General features: G+C 40.5%; 1 protein-coding gene across 1 annotated transcript in view; it reads left to right on the top strand.

Moving 5' to 3' along the window:
• COL19A1 (collagen type XIX alpha 1 chain) overlaps window positions 1-22,558 on the top strand; it is a 2,318,824-nt gene that overhangs the window by 1,174,513 nt on the left and 1,121,753 nt on the right. The window contains exon 14 of the mRNA XM_069235722.1: window positions 6,675-6,728. Coding sequence (XP_069091823.1) covers window positions 6,675-6,728 — 54 coding nt within the window. The remainder of the gene's footprint in view (window positions 1-6,674; window positions 6,729-22,558) is intronic.

The raw sequence follows: 22,558 nt of genomic DNA, 5'->3' as shown, positions 1-22,558 counted from the left end.
GATTTTATCCTTACCACCTAAAAACTCATGCCCACCCTAAACTCTATAATTACCTTTACTATCCAAAAACCCATACCGACCATAAACCCTAAAAATACCCTTACCTTCCAAAAACTTAAAATTACATTTACCACCCAAAAAACTTACCCACCCTAATCCCAGAAACCTACCCTTACTACCCAAAAACAAATACCCAAACCAAAACCTAAATTTGCCCTTACCACCCTCAAACCAATACCCACCCCACATCCTAAAGATTACCCTTGCCATCCCAAAACCTATATCCACCCTAAACTTGAAAAAAAAACTTCCCACCCAAAAGCTAACACCCACCCTAAACCCTAAAATTACTGATACCACCCAAAAAAACAATACCCACCCTAAACCCTCAAACTTACCACCATGTTTCCTGAGTAACAATGGGAATAAGTTTGTTCTTTCTCTATGATGATTATATTACTTCAATATGGGTGTTTTCAAAAGTGTACAAGTGAGCAACCCACCCATGATCAAGGCGTTGTATGCCGAAATGCATTGAGTTTTGCTATCCTAATGTTGCTGTTGATGGAATGATGTGAATAAATCTCGGAGTAGACAAATATGACAAGCAAGGGCCAAAGGAAATATATATATATATATAAAACTTACCTGCCAAATACTTACAAATACAAGTATGTTTTTACCATAAGTATGCCTTTACCAGTGCATGCCTTTACAATGAAATTGGTTGTAAAGGCATCTGTGGGGAAGGCATACTCTAGGCCAAAAACTTTGTTGTAAAAACAGTCATTGTAAAGACTGCTTCATTGTAAAACCTTCACTGTTCCGCTTAACATATATATATATATATATATATATATATATATATATATATATATATATATATATATATATATATATATATATATATATATATATATATATTATATATTGCACAACAGTAGTTAGTTATAGTTAAGACAATTTTTCTATAGACAGAGTGTTTTGTTTTTGCCAATAACTCTGGCGCAGCTTGATGAATCTTAAATTTTTTTTTAAAACTGATACTTTGTATGGCTCAGCTGCTGTGTTGAAAGTTTTTGGGGGACCTGTCAAGTGGGTGTGGAGAAAAAGGGGGGTTCCCAAAGCATTTTTCCCCATTTTACATGAATGGGATTTTTCAAATGACTACAGCCCAAACCGCTGGGGCTTCAAGCAAATACATTGTGGGGGGGGGGGGCAGTATGTTCCCCCCACAGTCCCAGGGTCCACCACCTCCCCAGGGCTTCAATCTAGAACAGTGCGATGGGACCACGCAGACTTCCTGCATCCCCATGGACCACCACCTCCTACCGGGCTTCAATCAAATACAGTGTGGGGGGACCACCCACCCCCGCAGGCCTGGGGACCGCTACCTCTCTAGGGCTTCAATCAAAAACAATGCCGGGTGCTGCGTGACCCCCACACAGCCCGGGGACCACCACCTTCCTGGGCTATTTAACATTTGGGGGGACCATGCGGCCTCCCTCATGGAGCCAATGATGGCCCTGGGGACCACCACCCCCCCAGAGCCGGCTCCTTCTGTGTCCCAGGATGCCCACCCCCGGGACATAGCTGTTTGTTGTGACTTGGTGGGAGCTTTGGCAGCTCCCGCCAAGTCAGAGCAAACACTTCACTTTCTACAAGTGAGAGCTGTGAAATAGCTCTCACTTGCAGAAAGTGAAGTTTTCATCTTTTTTTCTGTATGCAAATATGCGTGCAGACACACATAAAAACATTGCTCCTGCAAGCAGGGAACTGCTATTTAAAGCAGCTCCCTGCTTGTGGGACCTATGACAGGTCCCACAGGATGCAGGGAGCAGGTACTGCACAGGCCTTCAGGCTCCCCCCACGGTCCTGTCATTCTCTCTTTCTCTTACATCCTATAAAGGGATGGAAGAGAGAGAGAGATTGTTATTCCAATGGTCTCTCCATACAATGAGTTCAAAGAGTCAAACAAGCAAGTTGTTTGGTAAGAATGTTATAGTTACGTTTGGATGCAGAGCAGAACAGAATACCTTCTGGGCTAATGGTCATGGTCTTGTCTGTCACTCAGTAGGCTGAAGGTTTAAATCCTAGTATCGTTTGGCAATGTGTCCAGTGTTTTCACTGATAAACATTCATAGAAATGGAACATTGACATCTTTTTCCCCTCAAAATCTGTGGGTTGAATGTCATAGCTAAATGTGGACACTGCATAGTAGGGAGTCACTGTTGGTCTAGTGGTTGAGGTTTCAGACATGAATATTAAAGGCTAAGGGTTCTAGTCTATGCGAGTCTGTCATTTCTTGCTTTAGTTTCTTTCTTTTCAACTATAAATATTTAAGTTGCATGCTGAAAGGTGATCTCACTCTTTTTAATTTACAAGAATATTTTTCTTTTTAATTTGTCCGGAAATATCTCATTCTAAGTATATCATTCATCCAAGCCTAAACCACTCTCTCTCTCTCAATCTCTCACTTTCTCTCTCAGGGATGGGTGGTTAGGGGGATTGGCCGTAGGCACTGCCTACAGGCAAAGGCCATCCACAACACAAATTTGGTTGGTTATAAGGGTTTGGCTACAGGCCCTGCAGCCAACCATAGCCATGTACGTCTGAAGGACTATACTATACTTTAATATATAGATATATATATATATATATATATATATATATACTATACTTTAACCCAACCAGAGCCCCACACTGCGTTCGGCTAGAGATCAACTTGCATACCGAAAGCTAGCTTTCTGTGTGTTCCTTCTGCAGGTTACAGAAAAAGTCCTGCATTTTTGTGGCGAGTACCATTTGCGTCACAGTAGTTCTTTAAGGTTTGAATTGCTTGCAACTGCTACACAGGTTGCAACAGTCTACTGTTTCTGATACTGCTAACATTAACAAAATGGCTGCAAATGCTTCTGAAAATTGCAGATTGATTTTGTGACGCTTGCAGAATGAATATTTATGGGTTGCAATATTGCAAATGCTTAGTATGAGTAATCCTGTGATGTTTTTATATATAGGCCACAAAGTAAACTACATTGCACATTGTAGCAATTTTGCCCTTATTTTACAGCCAGTCAATATTTTTCTGATTTCTAGGATCTTTTGAATATGTAGCTATTGGAGCGGATTGATAATATAACTTTACAATCTGTGATATATATATTATGATTTACATTTTGATTTACATGTAGATGTTAAGTATGAATGCAGGAACTCACATAGGTAAGAGTCCACCTTGATAGATTCATGCAGTTCTGAACAGATATTTTTATATAGACTTAATTTGTATTTTATTATCAGAAGGTTTATATAGCACTGACCAGACCAGGGGGTGATTCAGTGCTTAGGGTAGAGTCTAGGTATAGGTTCTAGGTTGCTAGGGCAGTTGCTTCCAGAATACACAGATATATGTGTTAAACATACGTGAAACACTAATAATAAGCATAAACTTAAGGGTAACAAAGAATAACACCGAAACATTTAGCAATGAAGGTGAGTAGCTGGCATTTAAACACACCACCCAATGACATTCTGTTAAATGGCAGAAATAGAGTGCCTTTTAATACGTACACTGACCCAATGGCTCGGAGATTAAATCAAAGGAGAGTGGTATGAGGTTCACAGACCTGTTTGCTCTTGGTGAGTTTGCCTACATTGAATGGTCATATTCGCTCCCATGTTTTTGCTCTTGTGACCATATGTGAAATGGGCAAATGGGAATGTGGTCTGGTTCCGGCCTATTACCACTTCAGGAGCCATACCACTGCTTTACCTTTTTATTCAGTCAGTAAATTAGGGCGTGATAATCTCTTTTTGTTTCTTTCCAATTTCCATTCAGCTTTCAAGCTACAGGTCAGAGATAAAAAGGAATTTAGTAACAGGAATTAGCCAGTAGAATGTTGGTGGGTAGCAGGTGATTCCAAAGGGGATGGTTAAGGCATTTCCACATGAAGTGATCCTCAACCAGAGAAGCTCTCTATAAAGTTACCTCCCTGATGGTCATCTTATCCTCTGTTCACTCATTTACCAAAACGGACCCTTTTTAGTGGGAATTCATCTTGCAGTGTGTAAGAAATAGAATTAAATCACCTTCATATTTGTCAAACTATCTTCGCACTATCACCACTCTCTCAAATGTATCAGGAAAGCCTTGTATCTAAGCACTCAAAGCCTCATTTACAATCGTTTGGTGAAGGGCAGCACCGTAAGTCTTCTTTCTGTGTTGCTTTGTCTTGTGAACCTGGAGGTCGTGAGACTGCCAGGTTCGTAATCAGACCCAGAGTGTCCACTCAGGGCTGCAGTACTGTTTGTGCCATGCTTTGTGTGACAAAGTTCAAAAAGACCCCCAGCCTGCTTCTGCAAACTGGAAGGACAGTGATTAAATGCCAGTTGGACTATGTCATTTAAACCAAAGGCAAAGCCAACCTATCCCCGAACATTAGATCTATGTCTCATGTGAGGTAGGCCTATTGAGCAGGTATCTAGTTCTCTTTTGAATTACTGGAGTGACAGTGCAGTCCTAAGGTGTAAGAGGAGGTCGTTCTAAGCCTTGGCTGCCAGGTGAGAGAAGGAGCATTCGCCGCTGGTGGTTCAACAGATCCATGGGGTGTCTGCAAGAGAAAGGGAAACTGACCGTAGGAGTATGCTCTGTTGGTGGAAGGTCAGGTGTTTGTTGATGTATGCTGGTCCTTTGTTGTGCAGGGCCTTCTAGGTGTGGGTCAGAATCTTGAAATGACATCTCTTCTGAATCGGAAGCACACAAAAGAGATGCTGTGACACTAGAGCACGTGCAAGCCTGCTGATGTTTGGGCTAGCGGAGTTTGGACCCTGTTGTGCATGCCTGGTTCAAGGAAAAGATAATTCCCAGCCCCACTCCAAATCAGAGACTTCAGGGGTCAGTTGGCTGACCTCCCAGAATGGCATGGGGACATTAAAAGTGAAAGAGCCTAAGTCCCATCTGTGGTAGTCACCATAGAGGTTTTGATGCTAACGGATACAAGGCACCCCAAAGGACAATTTGGAGAAAGCCAAAAGATGAACATGTGTCTTCTGGACCCATGGGTGTTGACTGTGACCAGATTCATCGACAAAGAGGGACACTAGCCCCCACCAAAGATTTGAACAGCGACTGCTGGGTTGCAAAAGAGCAAGATCTGCATCAGTAGCCCATGGAACCATACAAAGAGGACTTTGTGGGACCCCAAGATCTGTGGACAGAGTTGCCCCTACTCACCTGTGGGCCAAGGACTCGACCGGACTTCACCCCCATCTACTGCACAACATCAGGAGCATCCTTCATCATCTTTGGGTCACCATCCCTCAGCATCAGGGTCACTCCATTGTTGTCTACGGCAGTCAGCCTGTAAAGTTTGGATCTTGCTTGAAAAAAACTCTGGGGCCAGGTAACTGTCCAGAGTACCGCTTTCTTGCCCCCTAGAACTCTCTTGCTGGACCAGGTTGCCCAACTCGGGCTGGAGTTGTCAAACTAACTTTTACAAACTTTTCTGAAGTTTCCACATTTTTGGGGTGCATGTTTGCAGTTGATATAAAAGTTATCTGTTATTTCTAAAATCTGATTAACATCTCAAAAAATGTATAAAAATCTGCTCTATTTTTATAAATTGGTGCCTTGTTTCTTTTGTGTCTTGTTACTTTCTTGTTCCGCTGTTTGGTGCTGTTAAATGCTTTACACATTGTTCCTTTGCTAAGCCTTACTGCTTGCAGCCACAGATACCCAGGGTTGAGCTTAAGGTTAATTAAACATATCTGACTGGACCCAAGACAGTATAAATGTCTCAAGGCACTTCAAAGAGTCTGATTACTCCCATGTTTAAAGGTATTATTCCAAGTGAAGACAATGTACTTTTGAAGTGAAATTTAAGAGGTATGCGACCAGTTTAGTAGGTCTCAGACCTCAGCAGAGCAGAAAATCTATGAAGCAAAAGGGCTTCATGTTCACTGTTGAGAGTTATTCTTTCTTACGGTCCCACTTATCATAATTGTATTTGCATTTGTGGAAGGAACAATACAAGTAAATTCAATTCACATGTCAATTGTTTCGTGGAAGCTTATGTGTCACCATTGAATATGAGGGGGTCAGCCACGCTCCCTCACCGACATGGACAATACAAAATACAATGACAGTCATATTATGCGTGTAGAGGCAGAAGTTCTGAAAATGGTTGACATTTAATGAACACTGCTGTTTTTGACTCTTTTTCAACACCAAACAACACATTTCTTTACTGATTGAACTCCATGTTTTGGCACGCTAAATAAAGGCCAAATCACAGCCAAATCAATAGTATTTACAGCATGCATGCATGTATTCCAAAGTGGGCACTTAAATGCTCATCCAGCTCCAAATGATGCTCCTTCCAGATGGTAAATGAGTGTAATTTTAGCAGGAAGTGAAGTTGCACAGATCTGCAGTATTTAGAACATTCCCTGATTTAATGGCTCTGCACCCACCATGGCACAGATGTTGCTTATCATTTTAGTGCCAGTTTATCTCCATCTTTTCACTTACTGCTAACTGTGGAATGGAGGCTGGAGGGTACCACACATCTAAATCTTTTTTTCTGACTTACACAGTGTTAATAATTCAAGCTGTAAACTGCTCTCTTTATAACCCTCTGCATTTGTATTCGTTCTCTCTCTCTCTGCACAGGGCTTGCAAGGTACGCCAGGTCTTCAAGGTCCGACGGGGCACAAGGGAGAAAAGGTAGAGCTCATATATTTTTCATTGTCTTGTTCGAATAAGGAAAACATTTTGTGTAATTTTGGCAACTGGGTTTGATCAGAACGAATGTGACTGACGTACTGTATCTGTGGAAACTAATAACCTTTGCTTCACGAAAAATAAAAGGCACAAACAGGACCTGGCTATTGACACTCGCAAGGCAGCAAAACATTCTGACTTTGCATGGTCCTTTGGGGAAAAACATGGTGGAAGCAAGGGGGAACTATAAATCTGTGACCTTTACCTGAACAGTGCCTTTGAATAGGAATGTGTATATCGTGTGAATAAATGATATGCTGTGAATGGTAAGTAAATATTTAGAGTGACATGTGAAATTAAAAAATGCACAGCGCACATAATGCACTTTAGATGATAGTTATCCGGATCGTTAGAGGATTAGAACAAGCAATGGAAAATACAGTAGGTCTGGCTTTGGCAAGCTGGTGCAATATACATTTTTTGTATTGTATTGGTGCCCATATGCTTGCAATAATTAAAAAAAATAACCACTGCACAACTTATTAGCAGGCAGGTGTACTTAGAACAGATCTAGAAATGCCTTTCCGTTTTATCAGGTATATCAAATATAAATTTCACTGTGTTAGTTCTGCGTGGCTTTCCCTGTGGGAACACCAACCCTGCATACATTATACCTGGTGCCAGTATAATGTGATGCGGGGATTTACAAACTGTTGCCTGGACCCAATGCGTCAGTGTGTAAATCTGGAGCATTGTAGAGCACTGCTAGCGCCACTGCTACACAAAAAAAGAATGACGCAATGGTGGCGCAAAGACCTTGTAAATGAGGTGCACAATATGAATGAGTTTGATAGAGCAATGGATGAAAAGGGCTTACTCCTCTACGTATGTGACATATATGTATTTATTTATGATTTGAATTTTTAATTGCATGAGGCTGGATAAAAATGTCGCTAGGGCAAACCTGAAAATTGAAATCAGTTTTTAAACATTGGGCAATATTAGGACCTCTCTAAGTGCCAGACTCTTTGAAGTGCCTGGCTGGTATACCTATAGCAGTGCACAGAGGGAGCGCAACAAGTATTTGTGCTTTAATAATTTGTGGGACTTCATTAGGAGATGACAATTGCATCTGCTTTTTTTACATCCTTAATTGTATACGAAAGCTCACTAGCCACCACACGCACTGTTAAACCTCGTCCGGAGGATTGTTTTGAAGTACATATTTTAGGGTTTTGCACACTGCTACAGGCACCTAGTAGCCATTTCCTCTCTTTGTAGAGTATGCAGTAGTATACAGCAGGATTCAGACAGTACACTAGTTAGGCGACAGACTGTGTCTGAAAATGTTATATTCAAGTTCTACTAAAGAAGCCAGGGCATGGAGGAACTAGATCAAGCAAGGTAGATCCAGGTTAAAGTACATCCAAAAGTGATAGATTCAGGTAGAATTGGATGGTGTTGAACTGAAGCCTATTGCAACACCATTGTGTAAGAGATGAAAAGTTGGAAATATATAAAGCAAATTCAGATTGCGTTAGGTCCAACTATCCTTCTGTGTGGTAAAATTTCAAAATGATAAGACTGCAATAGTACCAAGATAGGCTCATTTACATACTGCTGTGTACCATCCAAATGTGTTTCAGCTCTTCAAGCAGATGCACTAATCCACTGTGCATATTCACATCATGGGAAGGTTCAAAATGACTTTTCTTAAATTCTTGAACTGCCACCTGGCATTGCACTAATGCAGTAAAGCATTGCACCAGCAAGTGTAATGCTGGAAATTGTTCTACTAGTCAGTCAGGTTACTGGAGAGTTACATGCAGAACAAAATAAAAAGTAAATGGGTTTGAATGTTTGTGGAAAGGTAATGCCTTATGAGTCAGTTCATTAGATACAAGAGTAGTGCAAAATTGCTCACTGATGCACCCCTTCCCCTTGATGTGGTGCAATTGGTGCAGTAAGCATTGTGTAGCTGGATAGACAGCACACATGCCTAACACCACTTCAGCATTGTCTGAATATTGGTAAAAAGAAGGGCTCTAAACCCATTTAGCTGAGGGTTCAACTGACATGTCTAATGTTAGATGAATACAGGGCACATTTATGGCCTCCATAATATCGTCTTAAAATATCTAAAGTTAAAAAATGTGTTCTAAAAAATATAGATTGCAAAAGTTAATGTTAGAACTTACAAAAATATTGAATACTTGATATAGTAGAATTAATACTTATGACATAACTTAAAATATTAAGTGTATCAGTTAAAATACAATTTACATTTTATAATTACAATAATATTCGGAAATATATTTTACATCATTAATAAAAGTGTATCATTCTTTAAAAAATCATTTTATTTTAGAAAGTAACAAACATTATATCTTTTTTATTTTACAAATTTTAAATTTAAAAACAGAATAATTATAAAAATGATACAATACATTTTATACATCTACTTATCCCCAGATAAAAGCAGAATTAAATAGCTTTACAACTATAGTAATTGGTTCATTTATTAAACAAAAAAGTTTTCTAGACATCTCAAAAAATGTAAACATTTTTAAATAATTCTTATTTTTTAATAAATTAACAAAGGTGCGTAAACACATATGCTAAAGTATGACAATAATTTACAAAACAATTACATCTAATGGAAATAACTAACTGTAAAACTCAAAGAACAACACAAAATCCGACTTTTCACGATATGTAATACATAATCATTCACTATAATGATAGAATTGTATATAAAAAAGTAATCTTTAGGTGTGGGACCTAGAGGTACCAATCTAACTCCAGCCCAACAAACATTGATGAAAGAGCATAGATTTAAAGGGGTTGCATTTGCTAATCTAACTCCAGTCAAACCAACACTGGGTAAAATGCATCTATTATGAGGTCAGATTTACTATTCTCAATTCAGTCTAACAAACATTGTGGAAAGAGCAAATATTTAAGGGAGTCATAATTACTATGCTAACTCCAATCCAAACTAACATTGCAGAATGTACATATACATAGGAGGGGCAGTCAAATGTACTATTCTTACTGTGGTCTGGCTAAAAATAGGGAAAGTGTATCCATTTGTAGTGGTCAAATGGCAGGTTTACTATTCTAATTTCAACACAACTAACACTGGAGAAAGTGCTTCTGTTTAAATGATTCAGATTTACTATTAAACTCCAATCCATCTAGAACTGGAGGAAGTACAGTTTTGGGGAGTTAAATTTACTGTTCTAACCCCAGTCTAACTAACACTGAGAAAGTGCATGTGTTTAGGGGGTCATGTCTACTGTACCAATTCTAGTCCAACTCCAGCTGGCATAACTGCATACATTTAGGGGGATCAGATTCACTATTCTAAATTCAACTGATCTAACTTGGAGAAAGTACATATATTTGAGGTGGCCATATTTATTTTTCTAATTGTAGTCCACGTAACCTTCAGCTATTCTTACTCCAATCAAACTAATGGAGAAAATGCATACAGTCAGGGGAGGTTATTATTAATATTATTATTATTCTTAGTAGTAGTAGTAGTAGTAGTAGTAGTAGTAATAGTTGTAGGAGTATTAAAATTAAATATACTACTACTACCACTACTACTACTACTAATAATAATAATATTATTAATAATAGTGGGAAATTGGTTTGTTGGTTGACTGGTCAAGCAGCAACCACAATCCTTGTCAGGGTGAGGCACCAGCCAACCCTCAATTAGCCTGTGCTAAACGCTCTTGTAGCATGGCCTAGAGCAGTCAGGCTTATCTTAGAGACAATGTGTAAAGTATCTGTGGAACACTTCAAAAAGTAATAAAGTGAAAACACCACACAAAAATGATGCCACACAAAGTTAGAAAAATAGAACTTTCTTTAATAAATGAAACAAGACCAAAATGACAAACACCCAATCAATAGAACCTGAGATATGCCATTTAAAGATTTGAGTGAAAATAGCTCTTAAAAGTGCAAGTGCTAATTGTAGATATCTGGTTGCGCCGGAACTGGACAAGGTCACAAGCTCAGGCCAATGAGGGTGGAGCTTGTTCTGGTTATGGAGACTCAGTTAGGCTTGCTTAACTGAGGACCTTAAATTCTTGTTTACGAGGAATTGCGAGGGTCCACTTTGAATATGCATGAAGCACCCAAAGCAATGTGTTGGTTCTGAGATGCAGCAAGGCTGCGTTGCAAGGCCTGCATTGTTGTTGAGAATCCCAAGAATAGAGCTTATAATGTGAAGTCCAGCTTGGAGGAGGTGGATCACAGTCTGGGCAATGCCTTGGTGCTGATGAGCTGCGATGCTGCAATGTGGAGTCCACCATGGTCATCAAGGCTACTGCCAAGAAGCTGTGAGTTCCTGTGCCATGGATGCATCACGCAGTGGCGGTTCTGATATGATGCGATGCAATGCGGGTCTTTGCGGTGGGTTCCATTGATGCAGCAGTAGTGATAGATTGATTCTACTGGATCCAGAGGCTGGCAGAGCACCTTATCCCAACTTTCAAGGGGCCAGGCCTGGGATGGCACCACTTGGAAGGGTAGACTCACAGATGGCAGAATCCAAGTGCAGATGCAAGGTTGTAGCCAGACTTTGTGTCCCTGAGGATTCAGGTCAGGAGGTCAGCCATCAAGCCCCTGGCATTACTCTGTGTTCAATTGATGCAGGTCCAGTCCTTCTCACCCAGGTAAAGAGGCAGCAGGTCAGCACAGCAGGGCAGCAGTCCTTCAGAGCAGCAGTCCAATAGAGTGGCAGTCCTTTCAGCAGCACAGCAGTCTTTCTTCCTCACAGAATATCCACAGGTACAGAAATGTTCTGAAGTGTTGGTGTCGGAGGTCCAGTATTTATACCTAATTGTGTTTCCGAAGTGGGGAAAAGCTTCTAGATGTATGCCTTTGAAGTGCACAGATGCCCAACATTCCTGGCGGGCCAAAACTACAGGGGGTATGCAGACCTTTGTGTGTAGACAGGACATAGCCTATTCAAATGTAAGTCAGGCTGAGCCAAGCTCCTCCCTCCCTTCTTGCCTGTGAGGATCCATTCAGTCAGACCTAATCTCCATAGTGTGAGTGACAGTCTAGGAGGAATACACAAAGCCCAACTGTCCACTGCACCCAGTCATGTGACCCAGAGACAGGCTGCAGGCACTAAAAGGCTAAGGCAAGAACAGTGCCTAGTTTCCCATGAGGAACAGGGTCAAGACTGATTTGCATATGGCTGGGTCCAAGCTGGGGTGGCGTGATGAGCAAATAAATGATGGATTAAACCCAGATCTTTATAACTGGGATGAATGTTTGCATTGTTCAGCATTCTGACCATCATCTGTTCTTTTTTTCCATTTTTCGCCCCAAGTGGGAAAGGTATGTCCAGACTTGGGTCCCGTGCTCACTGCACCACTGGATTCAAACTAGCCTAGATGATGAAGGGTGATACCCTGAAACCGGTCCTAGGATGCTTGCTTACGTTCCAGGGAGGACCTGGCTTGGCAGTTCGGGCTGGACTGTTCCCATGAGGAACAGGGTCAAGATTGATTTACACATGGCTGGGTCCGAGCTGGGGTGGCGTGGTGAACTAAAAAATGATGGACTAAACCCAGATCTTTGTGACCGGGATGAATGTTTGCATTGTTCAGCATTGCATCCATCATCTGTTCTTTTTGCATTTGTCGCCCCAAGTTGGAAGGGTATGCCCAGACGTGGGTCCCGTGCTCACTGTGCTACTGGATTCAAGCTACCCCAGCTGATGAAGGGTTATATCCTTAAACCAGTCCTAGGATGCTTGTTTCCAGTCCAGGGAGGACTTGGCTTGGCAGTTCGGGCTGGACTATTCCCATGAGGAATAGGTTCAAGGCTGATTTGCATATGGCTGGGTCCAAGCAGGGGTGGCGTGGTGAGCAAAAAAATTATGGCTTAAACCCAGATCTTTGTTACTGAGATGAATGTTTGCATTGTTCAGCATTCCATCCATCATCTGTTCTTTTTACTTTCCAAAAGTGGCATTTTGAAAATTGCAATTTAAAATCCAAATTAGGATTTTAAATTCCTGAGACACCAAATGTGAATGTAAGACATATTCCCATTTGGAAATTACTCTTATAAAATGTAATGACCTAACTCTAATGTTATCCTGTTGGAGAGTTAGGCCTTCCTGTAGTGAAAAACGAATTGAAGACTTTTAACTATCAGGAGATCTAAAACTTAAAAGTACATGTCCTACTTCTTAAATACATTGCACCCAGTCCTGTGGACTGTCAAGAGTCTACCCCAGCAATCACTTATAGTATTAAAAAGGAGGGTTTGGGGCTGGCAAAAGGTTTATCTTGCTACGTCGAATAGCAGTTTAAAATTGCACACACATGGTGCAATGGCAGGCCTGAAACATGTTTAAAGTGCTACTTAGGTGGGTGCCACAACCGGTGATGCAGGCACAATAGTAGCACTTAATTTACAGGCCTTGTGTACAGGTAGTGCAATTTTACTAGGGACCTATAAGTAAATTCAAAATGCCAGTTCGATATAAGCCAGTGTAACATGTTTTAAGGAGAGAGAGCACAATCACTTTAGCACTGGTTAGCAGTGGTAAAGTGTGCAGAGTCCTAGGGCCAGCAAAAATTAAGTCAGCAAAATATTTTTGTACTTTACCATAATAAGATACCGCTATTTAGTACGGAAATGTGTGAATCGATTTTAGGATCTGCACCATTAAAATTGTGTTTCAAAATAAGAAATCTTTTTTAAATAATTAGATTGGCATGATGAATATCTTTTTTGGTTCACACCCAGTCGCCAGCAGTAGTATTTCCTTGGAGTAAAGCTTTTCACACCCTCACAGATGTGCGAACCACCAAAACCACACCTTAAATAATTTGGTCCAATTGTGATGTATTGACAAGGTGAGTGGCATACATGAAAATGTAGCTCAAAACATGGCAAACAACACACTGGAGGTTGAATATTTGCACCACAGTAAAGCATTTTTGTCACTGAAAATTCTTTGCAGGGTTTGTTAATTTGTCTTTCTTGCCCTTAAGAATGCATGATCTTGGAAACAAGAGCTAATTTAATGCTATCATAGTACCACTACTCTAATTGTTTTAGCATTTTATGATGAAATATAGATTGGCCACTATTCTTGTTTTAAGTGGAAAAAACATATTCACCAAAAGAAAAAGGCGGTTATCATACACCAAAAAGTTCAAGACTGTGGCGCCACCTAGTGGTGCAGCAGGAATCATATGCCTCATCATAAATTTACCTGCCAAGACAGCCTTTTATATTATGCAAATATAAATGTTGTGGCAGGAAATTGATACTCTGAAATGTGCAGGCAGAGACCAAAGAGCCCTCTCTACCCCATCCTTGTGTTGACCCTAAAGGCCTGCACTGAGGAAAATGAATAATAAGATGTATTTTATACTCCATCATGATTGAATCGGAGGAGCACCACTGTATCTCCTCTTCATATTAAGCATACTCAGAATGTCTGCAGATTAAGCCCCGTACATGACTGAAATTCATTTCTTTGTATTTCTTTAATAGCACTAGTATTGGGCAAAAAATTCTGCCCTACCGACAGGGTTGTAATTTTGGCCACTTAGCACTAAGCTTGTAATGTAGACTTCCGGCCATATTCCTCCAACTGCAGTGTGGTGGGGTTTTTTCCTAGCTCGTGGCTCACCAATGGTAAGTTGGCAAGCGTAGGCGAGAACTGACGTCCCCTGGTGATTTTCATGTGCTAGGGAGGCACCCTGTGAGACTTTCTCAACACAAACCATCGCAGGCAGTTTACAGTGAGAATGCTAGCACTCAAGCAGCAAAATCATCTTGAGCAACAGCACCCTCTTGTGCTCCACGTGGTGCCGTTTGTGCCGATTTTTTAGTGCAAAATTAGCTCCCAGTGTAAAAATCAGCACGAGCAGCTTGACGTGCCAATTTACGCCCATTCGCAGTTCTCCTTTGAATCTCACATAGGTTTCATATAACCCCACTGGTTTTAATGAATTAGCACCACTTTCCCTTCACAAAACATAGTAGGGTGATCATTGCTTTAAATTGATCTTCTAAAAGTGTTCTCCAAGTGTTCTCCAAAACAAGGCAGCTTGAGCACTTGTGACAGAGCCAGGCAAACACAGCTTTTAAGAGTCGTTTTTCTGACATAAAACATATTTCAGCTTTGGTGTCTCATTTACGGGCCATATAAACCAATTTACAATTCAACAGATAGAGCATTACACTTGCAGTTTAACAACATAACATCTCTTCGAAAATAGCCCTAGTTGCAAAGTACATACTGTACACTGGACTAGAGGTGCAAAGATCTTTGGCGATAGAGACAGGACTGGACAGGGAACAAATTGCAGCCCTGGCAAGATGTTCCAAACAGCCCCTCCCTCTTCCTCTTCTCGTATTTCTCTACGTCCTCTCTCTTTTACCCCTCTCTCTCATCTACAGCAGCCTGCTGTAATTACCTGGGGGAGCTGGAGAAAGTGGAAAGGCGCCAGTAGCGGTCCTATGCCTTTAAACACTGAGCTCCAATGGCTCCAGTCCAACCAGGGAAATGCCTGATATGAGCCTGCATACGCAAGTCAAATGGGGTCAGCTTATTGCATAATTTAAGGTTTTAAATTACAGACTTTTTGTCATTTCAAAGTAAAACTTTTAAATCCATTTTTCGGACGTGAACAGATTAAAGTATTTCTTACAGGTGTGCCACTATTTTTTGCAAAAGAGCAGTTTACCTCAAGAATTAGAGACGATTTTCACAACCCTGAACAGTCATTCTCAATATTATCATTTTCCTCTTTGGCAAAACTTAAAACTGTGTTGTGAAAAACCTACATAAAGTGAACCCTTTCCAGCTCAGCCTACCAAATATGTAATCCAGATTTAACATTCGCCATTCTCTGTCGTTTTAATACAGCCTGCAAAGACATCAATAATGAAAAGGCAGGCTCTTGCATTTGTTATTTGTAGGACTCTATCTGTGTCCCTTCTGGAAGGTATTTTAAACTAGGTTTGCTGTTTCCCTTCATTCTGATGTTACTATCTTTGGTCATCTCTACGCCTCCTTGTCCAATCACTAAATTTGTGCCTTCTTGTTATTGAAAACACGGTTTTTGTTGTTAGGTGACAATAATCTTGGACTTTCCCTCACCGAGGTTGCAAGCTGTATCGAGCCTAGGTTTTAGACTACAGGTTAAATCGCCGGCGAGCACAAACCATTTTCACTTCCAGTCTGTATATGAAAGTTGGCACCACTATCTCAATGGAATTATCTGATCACTCTACAATTCCTTTATCTATTTCTGTTTCCTTCCACAACCCCAATGTTTCCTTTCAGTCTCAACAACCAGCCAATTTAATGAGACTCTGGTCTTAGATTACCAAACGATAAATTAAGCATAGCCATTCTTACAGCGAGTTTTACCTTAATTTAATCATTTATCTCACATCGACGTCGACGTGGTGTTCAATAAATCCATACACAGATGGTTTCAATAACTTTACTCCGCTTTTTCAGGAGAGCAGCTGTCCATAAAACACTTTCAGTCACTATCCTCAGCAACTGGCAATAGGAATTCCCTCAATTCACTTATGAAATTCTTACTAGAAATAGTCGCATTCTATAGCACAAATCTACAACACATCCCCTTCTTGTTAATACAAAACGCAAATAAGAAACAACAATTTGGATGAATAAAGTAAAAAGAATAAAAATATAGATGCTTAAATACAAATGTATATTCGCATATTCCCCGTAGGATACATAACGAAAAGGGGCAATATTAAATCAGATCAATAAAAAACATATTCCCCTTACAGCACAGAACGACAAGGGCCAAGATAAAATGTTATCAATTAAAAAAAGACTTCAATGTAATCCTACAACCATCTTGGGGGTCTTCCACATTACTTCTCAGCACTCTGATTTATGCTCCTGATACCATCCTCAGTATCAGGTACCAAAGCATCTTCACCACCACACACTCCTTCCTCTGATGGTAAACAACATGTATTATCAAGACTTGGTTCATAAACAGTACTATCAACACTTTGTAATGAACTATGACACGAGCTGTCCGAGCTTGGTAACGAACTATGAGATGAACTTTCAGCAGATGGACTACTCTCTTGTTCAGATTCAAGTATATCATTATTACCTACTCTACTACTTTTTGCTCAGCTCGTCTGAGCAGAGTCACAAAAAGCATTATCCAACACAGTGATGTCATCAAACATATTTCTCATAGCATTGGCTTCCTGTTGGATATTTTGCCAGCCTTCTTCGTAACCTTTAGTCACCCTATTGAGGTTTAACACTTTCCCATCACTTAAACACAGCATTTTTCAAAACTTCTATAACCTCCATTGGTTCATAAATCTGACTACCTCCTTTGGGACCTTTACAAGTTTTTTTTTTTTTTTTACACAAACCCATCACACCACCTGGTTATCAACAGGTTTAGTGTTATGTTTATAATCATACTGCAACTGAATTTTATTCCGAATCACATTGACTTTTTCTCAAACTTTATCAACAATCCAATGTTCAACATCTGCTTTAAACATCCACCCAGGATTGTATTTAATCATAGGAGTTATAACCCTTTTAACAAAAGGCGAGAATCCAGTTATATCATTATTAGATAATTACTGTTACTTTTCAACAGTAGTTGGATAGTATTTTTGATGACCCTACTAAAGCGTTCAATTATATCATTACCACTAGTGTTATAAAGCCAAGTAGTGTTATGTCCAGCTCCAACTCTTTCAAAATATTGTTTAACGCTAATCAATAAGAATTGCACTCCATTGTCACCCAATCAGGCCACCAGTATTCCTGCACAAGTCAATATACAATCAAAAAAATTCAGCACCGAATCAGTATCCACTCTTTCTACCACCTCCCAAAATGTGTGAAAACAAATCCATTAATGCAATTATGTACTTTTGTGTTTTACCCACAGCATCCATTCTATAATTTGCCATAGATTCACAAGAAAACTTGGAAGTGGGAACTGTACATATTTGATGTCTCAAGGTTTTCAAATATTTGTATCCCCCTCCTCAAACAAAGAAAACGTTATCTTACAAGTTTCTAGATCTATTCCCAGCTACTGAGAAACGTTTTGAAACAGTCTTTGTAGTACTTACAATGCCAAAATGGCCTTCATGGTATAATTCATAATTCAATGATGTTCCTCTGTAAGGTACTTGGAACCAGTTTCAGGGTATCACCCTTCATCAGCCAGGCTAGCTTGAATCCAGTGGCATAGTGAGCCCGAGACCCATGCACTTAGGGCAACAAAAGCAAAAAACCACAAATGATGGATGGAATTCAGAACCAATGAAACATTCACTCCCAGTCACAGATTTGGGTTCAATCCATCAATTGTTTTGTTCATCACACCACCCCAGGTTGGACCCAGCCATATCCAAATCAGTCTTGACCCTGTTCCCCATCAGAACTGCTCAGCCCAAACTGCCAGGCCAGGTCCTCACTGGGCCGTAAACAAGCATCCTGAGACCGCTTTCAGGGTATCACCCTTTATCAGCCAGGCTAGCTTGAATCACGTGGCATAGTGAGGCCGGGACCCACGTTTTGGCATATCCGGTGCATTTAGGGTGACAAAAGCAAAAAAACACAAATGATGGATGGAATGTGGATCTGTTGAGTAGCCATTTTAACTGTAACACCATGCACATTGTTTTAGGACACTAGGCCAAGCCACTGTGCACTCTAACCTAGATATATTTTATTCAGCTTTATTTTATTGTTACAACAGCCACTTTCATGGTCTTGTTTTATTTTCTGTTTATCTAACTGTTTTTGCCTAGGCCAGCACTCTGTTCTCAAACAAGACATTCTTGCTCACTCTGTGCTTCTTCCAAGGCTACAGCACGGTACATTGCCAGTGAACGTGGTAGAAGTTTAGTCTCCAACATTCTTAGAAAACACACATCCGTATGTAGGGACATTTTCTCAGAACATCAGCTGTGTTGTTATAAAAACACTTCCTTATCCCTTACACGTTAGAGGAAGATTCCAGCCAGAGAACCACAACTGTATGCTGATTGCCGAATGCTTCGCTACAGATGCTAACGCAGACCACAGGCATTTGCTCAGGTATGGGGGATGATGTCTTCCTAGGGGAACCTGAAGGGCAGAATTAGAGCTTAACATGCTGTGCTCTAATATAGCCTAGGTAGGAGTTAATCTATCAACCGTAGTGACAATATGATAGCGTTATTTCTATGCTTCACTCTCCTCGTCACAATTTTAATACTGTCATGCTGTGTCGTCCTGGTTATTGCAGCTCATGCTTTGCTATCTACGATGCAGTTGTTTTATTAAAGTCTTTATTGAAACATAAACTGCCTCTGTTCGTCATTTTATATATGAGACTAAGGTAACTGAGAGAAACGGATGAGACTTGAGTGACCACGGCTTCTCTGAGAAACCAATTATGTCATGCGCTCGGCTGCCCAGTCATCCCTGCCCTTGGGTGAGGATGAGGCACTGCTAGTTGGCCAGAGCAAACCCCGGATTGGAGCGACAGGTGTCACCTTCAGTGGGTCAGACTCAGTCTCTCACACCGTGGGCGATTCTGTCACTCAAAATCCAGTAGTCTCATTAGAACAATGAGAGCCTACGCGACAGAACCAATCAAACATTCACCTACAGTCAGTGATGTGGATTTGATCCATCAATTCTTTTTCTCAACATGCCACCCCAGTTTGGACCCATCCATATGCAAATCAGTCTTGACCCTGTTCCCCATGGGACCAGTCCAGCCCGTACTGCCATGCCAGGTCCTCCCTGGAATGGAAACAAGCATCCTGTGACCGGTTTCAGGGTATCACCCTTCATCAGCCAGGCTAGCTTGAATCCAATGGGATTGTAAGCACAGGATCCACTTCTGGGCGTATCTGGTGCACTTAGGGCAACAAGAGCAAAAAGAAAAACACAAATGATGGATGGAATGCAGAACCAAACATTCACCCCCAGTCACAGATCTTGGTTTAATTCATCAATTATTGTTCCTTCTTTTGAGAACATTATGCAAATTCTTTTGATCCCCCTACTGAAGCAGGGAGGGGTCTTTTAGTAGTTCACAACTTACCTGTAGCACGTTTGTTTTTAAACATAAATTTTGAACCATCTAAATCCTAGCATGTCAATCTTCTGTCCCCTGAACCTATTTGGTTGGATGGCAGTAGCAAATAAATGATCTCCATATCAGCCTTCAAAATTGTTCTTTCACAGATCCTTGTTGATAATTGAATAAGGGAACACAGAATCAGCAAATATCGTTAACCAAACCCCATCAATACTAATTCAAAACTCGGATTCCATTCTGGAAACCACTATCCTTTATATTCAGGGCCAGATTGTCTCTCAATATCATGACTTTCTCTTTCATGTCATCATCATCTTCTGTAAATCTCTTTTCTTCCTCAGGAACTTCCAGACACATTGCTTTGTTTATCTGTCTCCTACACACTTAGGCAAAATGACCCAAAATACTGCATACTCTACTTTCTGAGCAGGTTCCACCTTGGAAAAAGCCAAATGCTCAGTACTACCACAACAGTAACATTTAGGCTGATCTTTAAATGTCCCCTTTCCTCTGAAAATATCAACATCAGATTTATTACTACAATTATTCAGAATTTTACTAATTACTTTCCTACTTCTCTCATCCAGCTTCAATGCACTAGCACATTTGCTCTATATGTCTGCTTTGCCTACAAAGACCAAAATGTCATTCAGAGCAGCATCTCAAATCACCCAAAGTTGTTACAGTATTGCAGGATTATCCACATGCAAGACCACTTGATCTATGATCTGATTGTCATGCAAACTTCAAAGCTTACAGTTTTTCTTAACCCATTCTAATACTCATAATTTGACTCATACCTATTTTGTGTCCTTTCAAAGAACCTGTAGCGTGTAAGACAAATGCAAAATGTAGGTGTAAAATAGTTGTCAATATCAGTAATAGCAGCCAAAACACATCATGGTCACCCCTTTCCAGAATTAATTTAGATATTTGATTATAGTTCTTTAACACCTGTGGCCCCCAAGAACTGTAGTAAAATCGTTTTGTTTGGTCTGGAGACATAACACCTTTGCCATCAATGGTAGCCATATAATTTGAACTTTGAAAAGTATTCCTTCCATTCATTACAAAGCATCAATGGATCTGATTCAGAAGTCCCAAAAGCTTGAGGAGGACTAATTTAAAAGTTAGGCTAACTAATATTTGAATATTAGTGGAATTGACCAGTGTCTACACTTCACCAGAATATTGAACTACTTCACTGTCCACTCTTCACCACTAAGGTACACAAATATACAATGAACAAAATAGAAACAGTAGGAACTGCGAAAATAAGTAAGCCACTAGTATATAGAACAAAGAGAGCATAAATCAAAACTGTGACCAAGCTATTTCAATATACACACACTGGGGAACACTTCCTAGAGTTCCTACTAATAACTGTCAACACCAAAAGGTGAGGAGGTCAGTGTAGGACAAATTACCAATTTTTAACTTAACTGGCAAAAATATCAGACATACTTCTTGGTTCCACAATGACAAGATTCCAGCCTTCTCTTCGAATGAAAAACAAACCTTGAGACTACGATTTTTCCTTCATATAATCAGAACCTTATTCAAAATGGCAACCGTGTAAGGTGACACTGTGTAACCTTTACATGGGCCAATAGTGTTAGGCCAGTGTGCATGTGTGTCTGTGATAGCAAAGCTATTGCTTGAGCTCTCGACAGCAGTGCACAGGCTTATGCAACAGCAGGTCCAACCGCTCATGCAACAGCAGGTCCAACCGCTCATGCAACAGCAGGTCCAACCGCTGATGCAACAGCAGGTCCAACCGCTCTCTTGCAGATCGACTCCACACATGTAGCCCAACTGCAGCAGCATTCCAGCTAGCATGAGAGCAGACACAATGGCTCCCGCCCCCACCGCTTCTGCAGTTACAATGGTTTCACATGAAAGGTAATCTCCACAAGCCAAACCATAAAACTGTTTGCCTGGTAACCATGTTCCGATTTGTCACCTCTCCAACATTTCCTTAAAATGCACAGAAATCCAAGTCTAACTCATCACCACTTAACGTGTACCATATACAGATAGTTTTCCAATTGCTGTATTCTTCGGAAAAACAGCTATCCATAACTCACAGCCTCTTGACTATCCTCAGCAAATGCCAGTGTGAATTTTATCATGTTACCTATAGAATTCTTACTGTCAATAGCCAAATTCCGTAGCATAGCAGCAAGCCACAACAGTGGCTTCCATTGATTCTATTGGGTGCCGCACAAAAGCATTAGACAGAATTTCTCCACTGAAAGTTTTATTTAATCTTGATGCTTGTCACCTTCTTGGTTCTCTTCAGAAGTAGTCAAAAGTAAAAGTAATTGTAAGTGGCTTGAAAGTGTTTGACATTGTTTATATAGTACTACAGATAAACTTGTCTATATAACGGTGGTAAGCACTGCAAACAAAAAACAAGTTTAATTTGTCTGTATTATTTTTTTGCTGACCACATTGGCTGAGTTTCACATTCAGTCCACAATGTCTTTTCTGTGGTATGCAATTATGCAACTCTTTGCTTTCTGCTTTGTGCCAAACTCAGGGGCGGTCCCTCCTCTGGGTTGTTTGCCCCCCCAACCCCAAGAGAGGCACCTGTGGCATATTTTAAAAATGAGTCCTGTCCAAGGACTATCCATTGCCCACCATGGCTGCTTCATGCTAAGTTTGGCTTGGCCTGGCCTGATTGGGCGGGCCAGTCCAGGTGATTTG

This window comes from Pleurodeles waltl, chromosome 5 (assembly GCF_031143425.1).
Source record: "Pleurodeles waltl isolate 20211129_DDA chromosome 5, aPleWal1.hap1.20221129, whole genome shotgun sequence".
NCBI classification, from domain to species: domain Eukaryota; kingdom Metazoa; phylum Chordata; class Amphibia; order Caudata; family Salamandridae; genus Pleurodeles; species Pleurodeles waltl.
The sequence above is the reverse complement of the archived record's forward strand: the minus strand, read 5'-3'. Positions and strand labels throughout refer to the sequence as shown.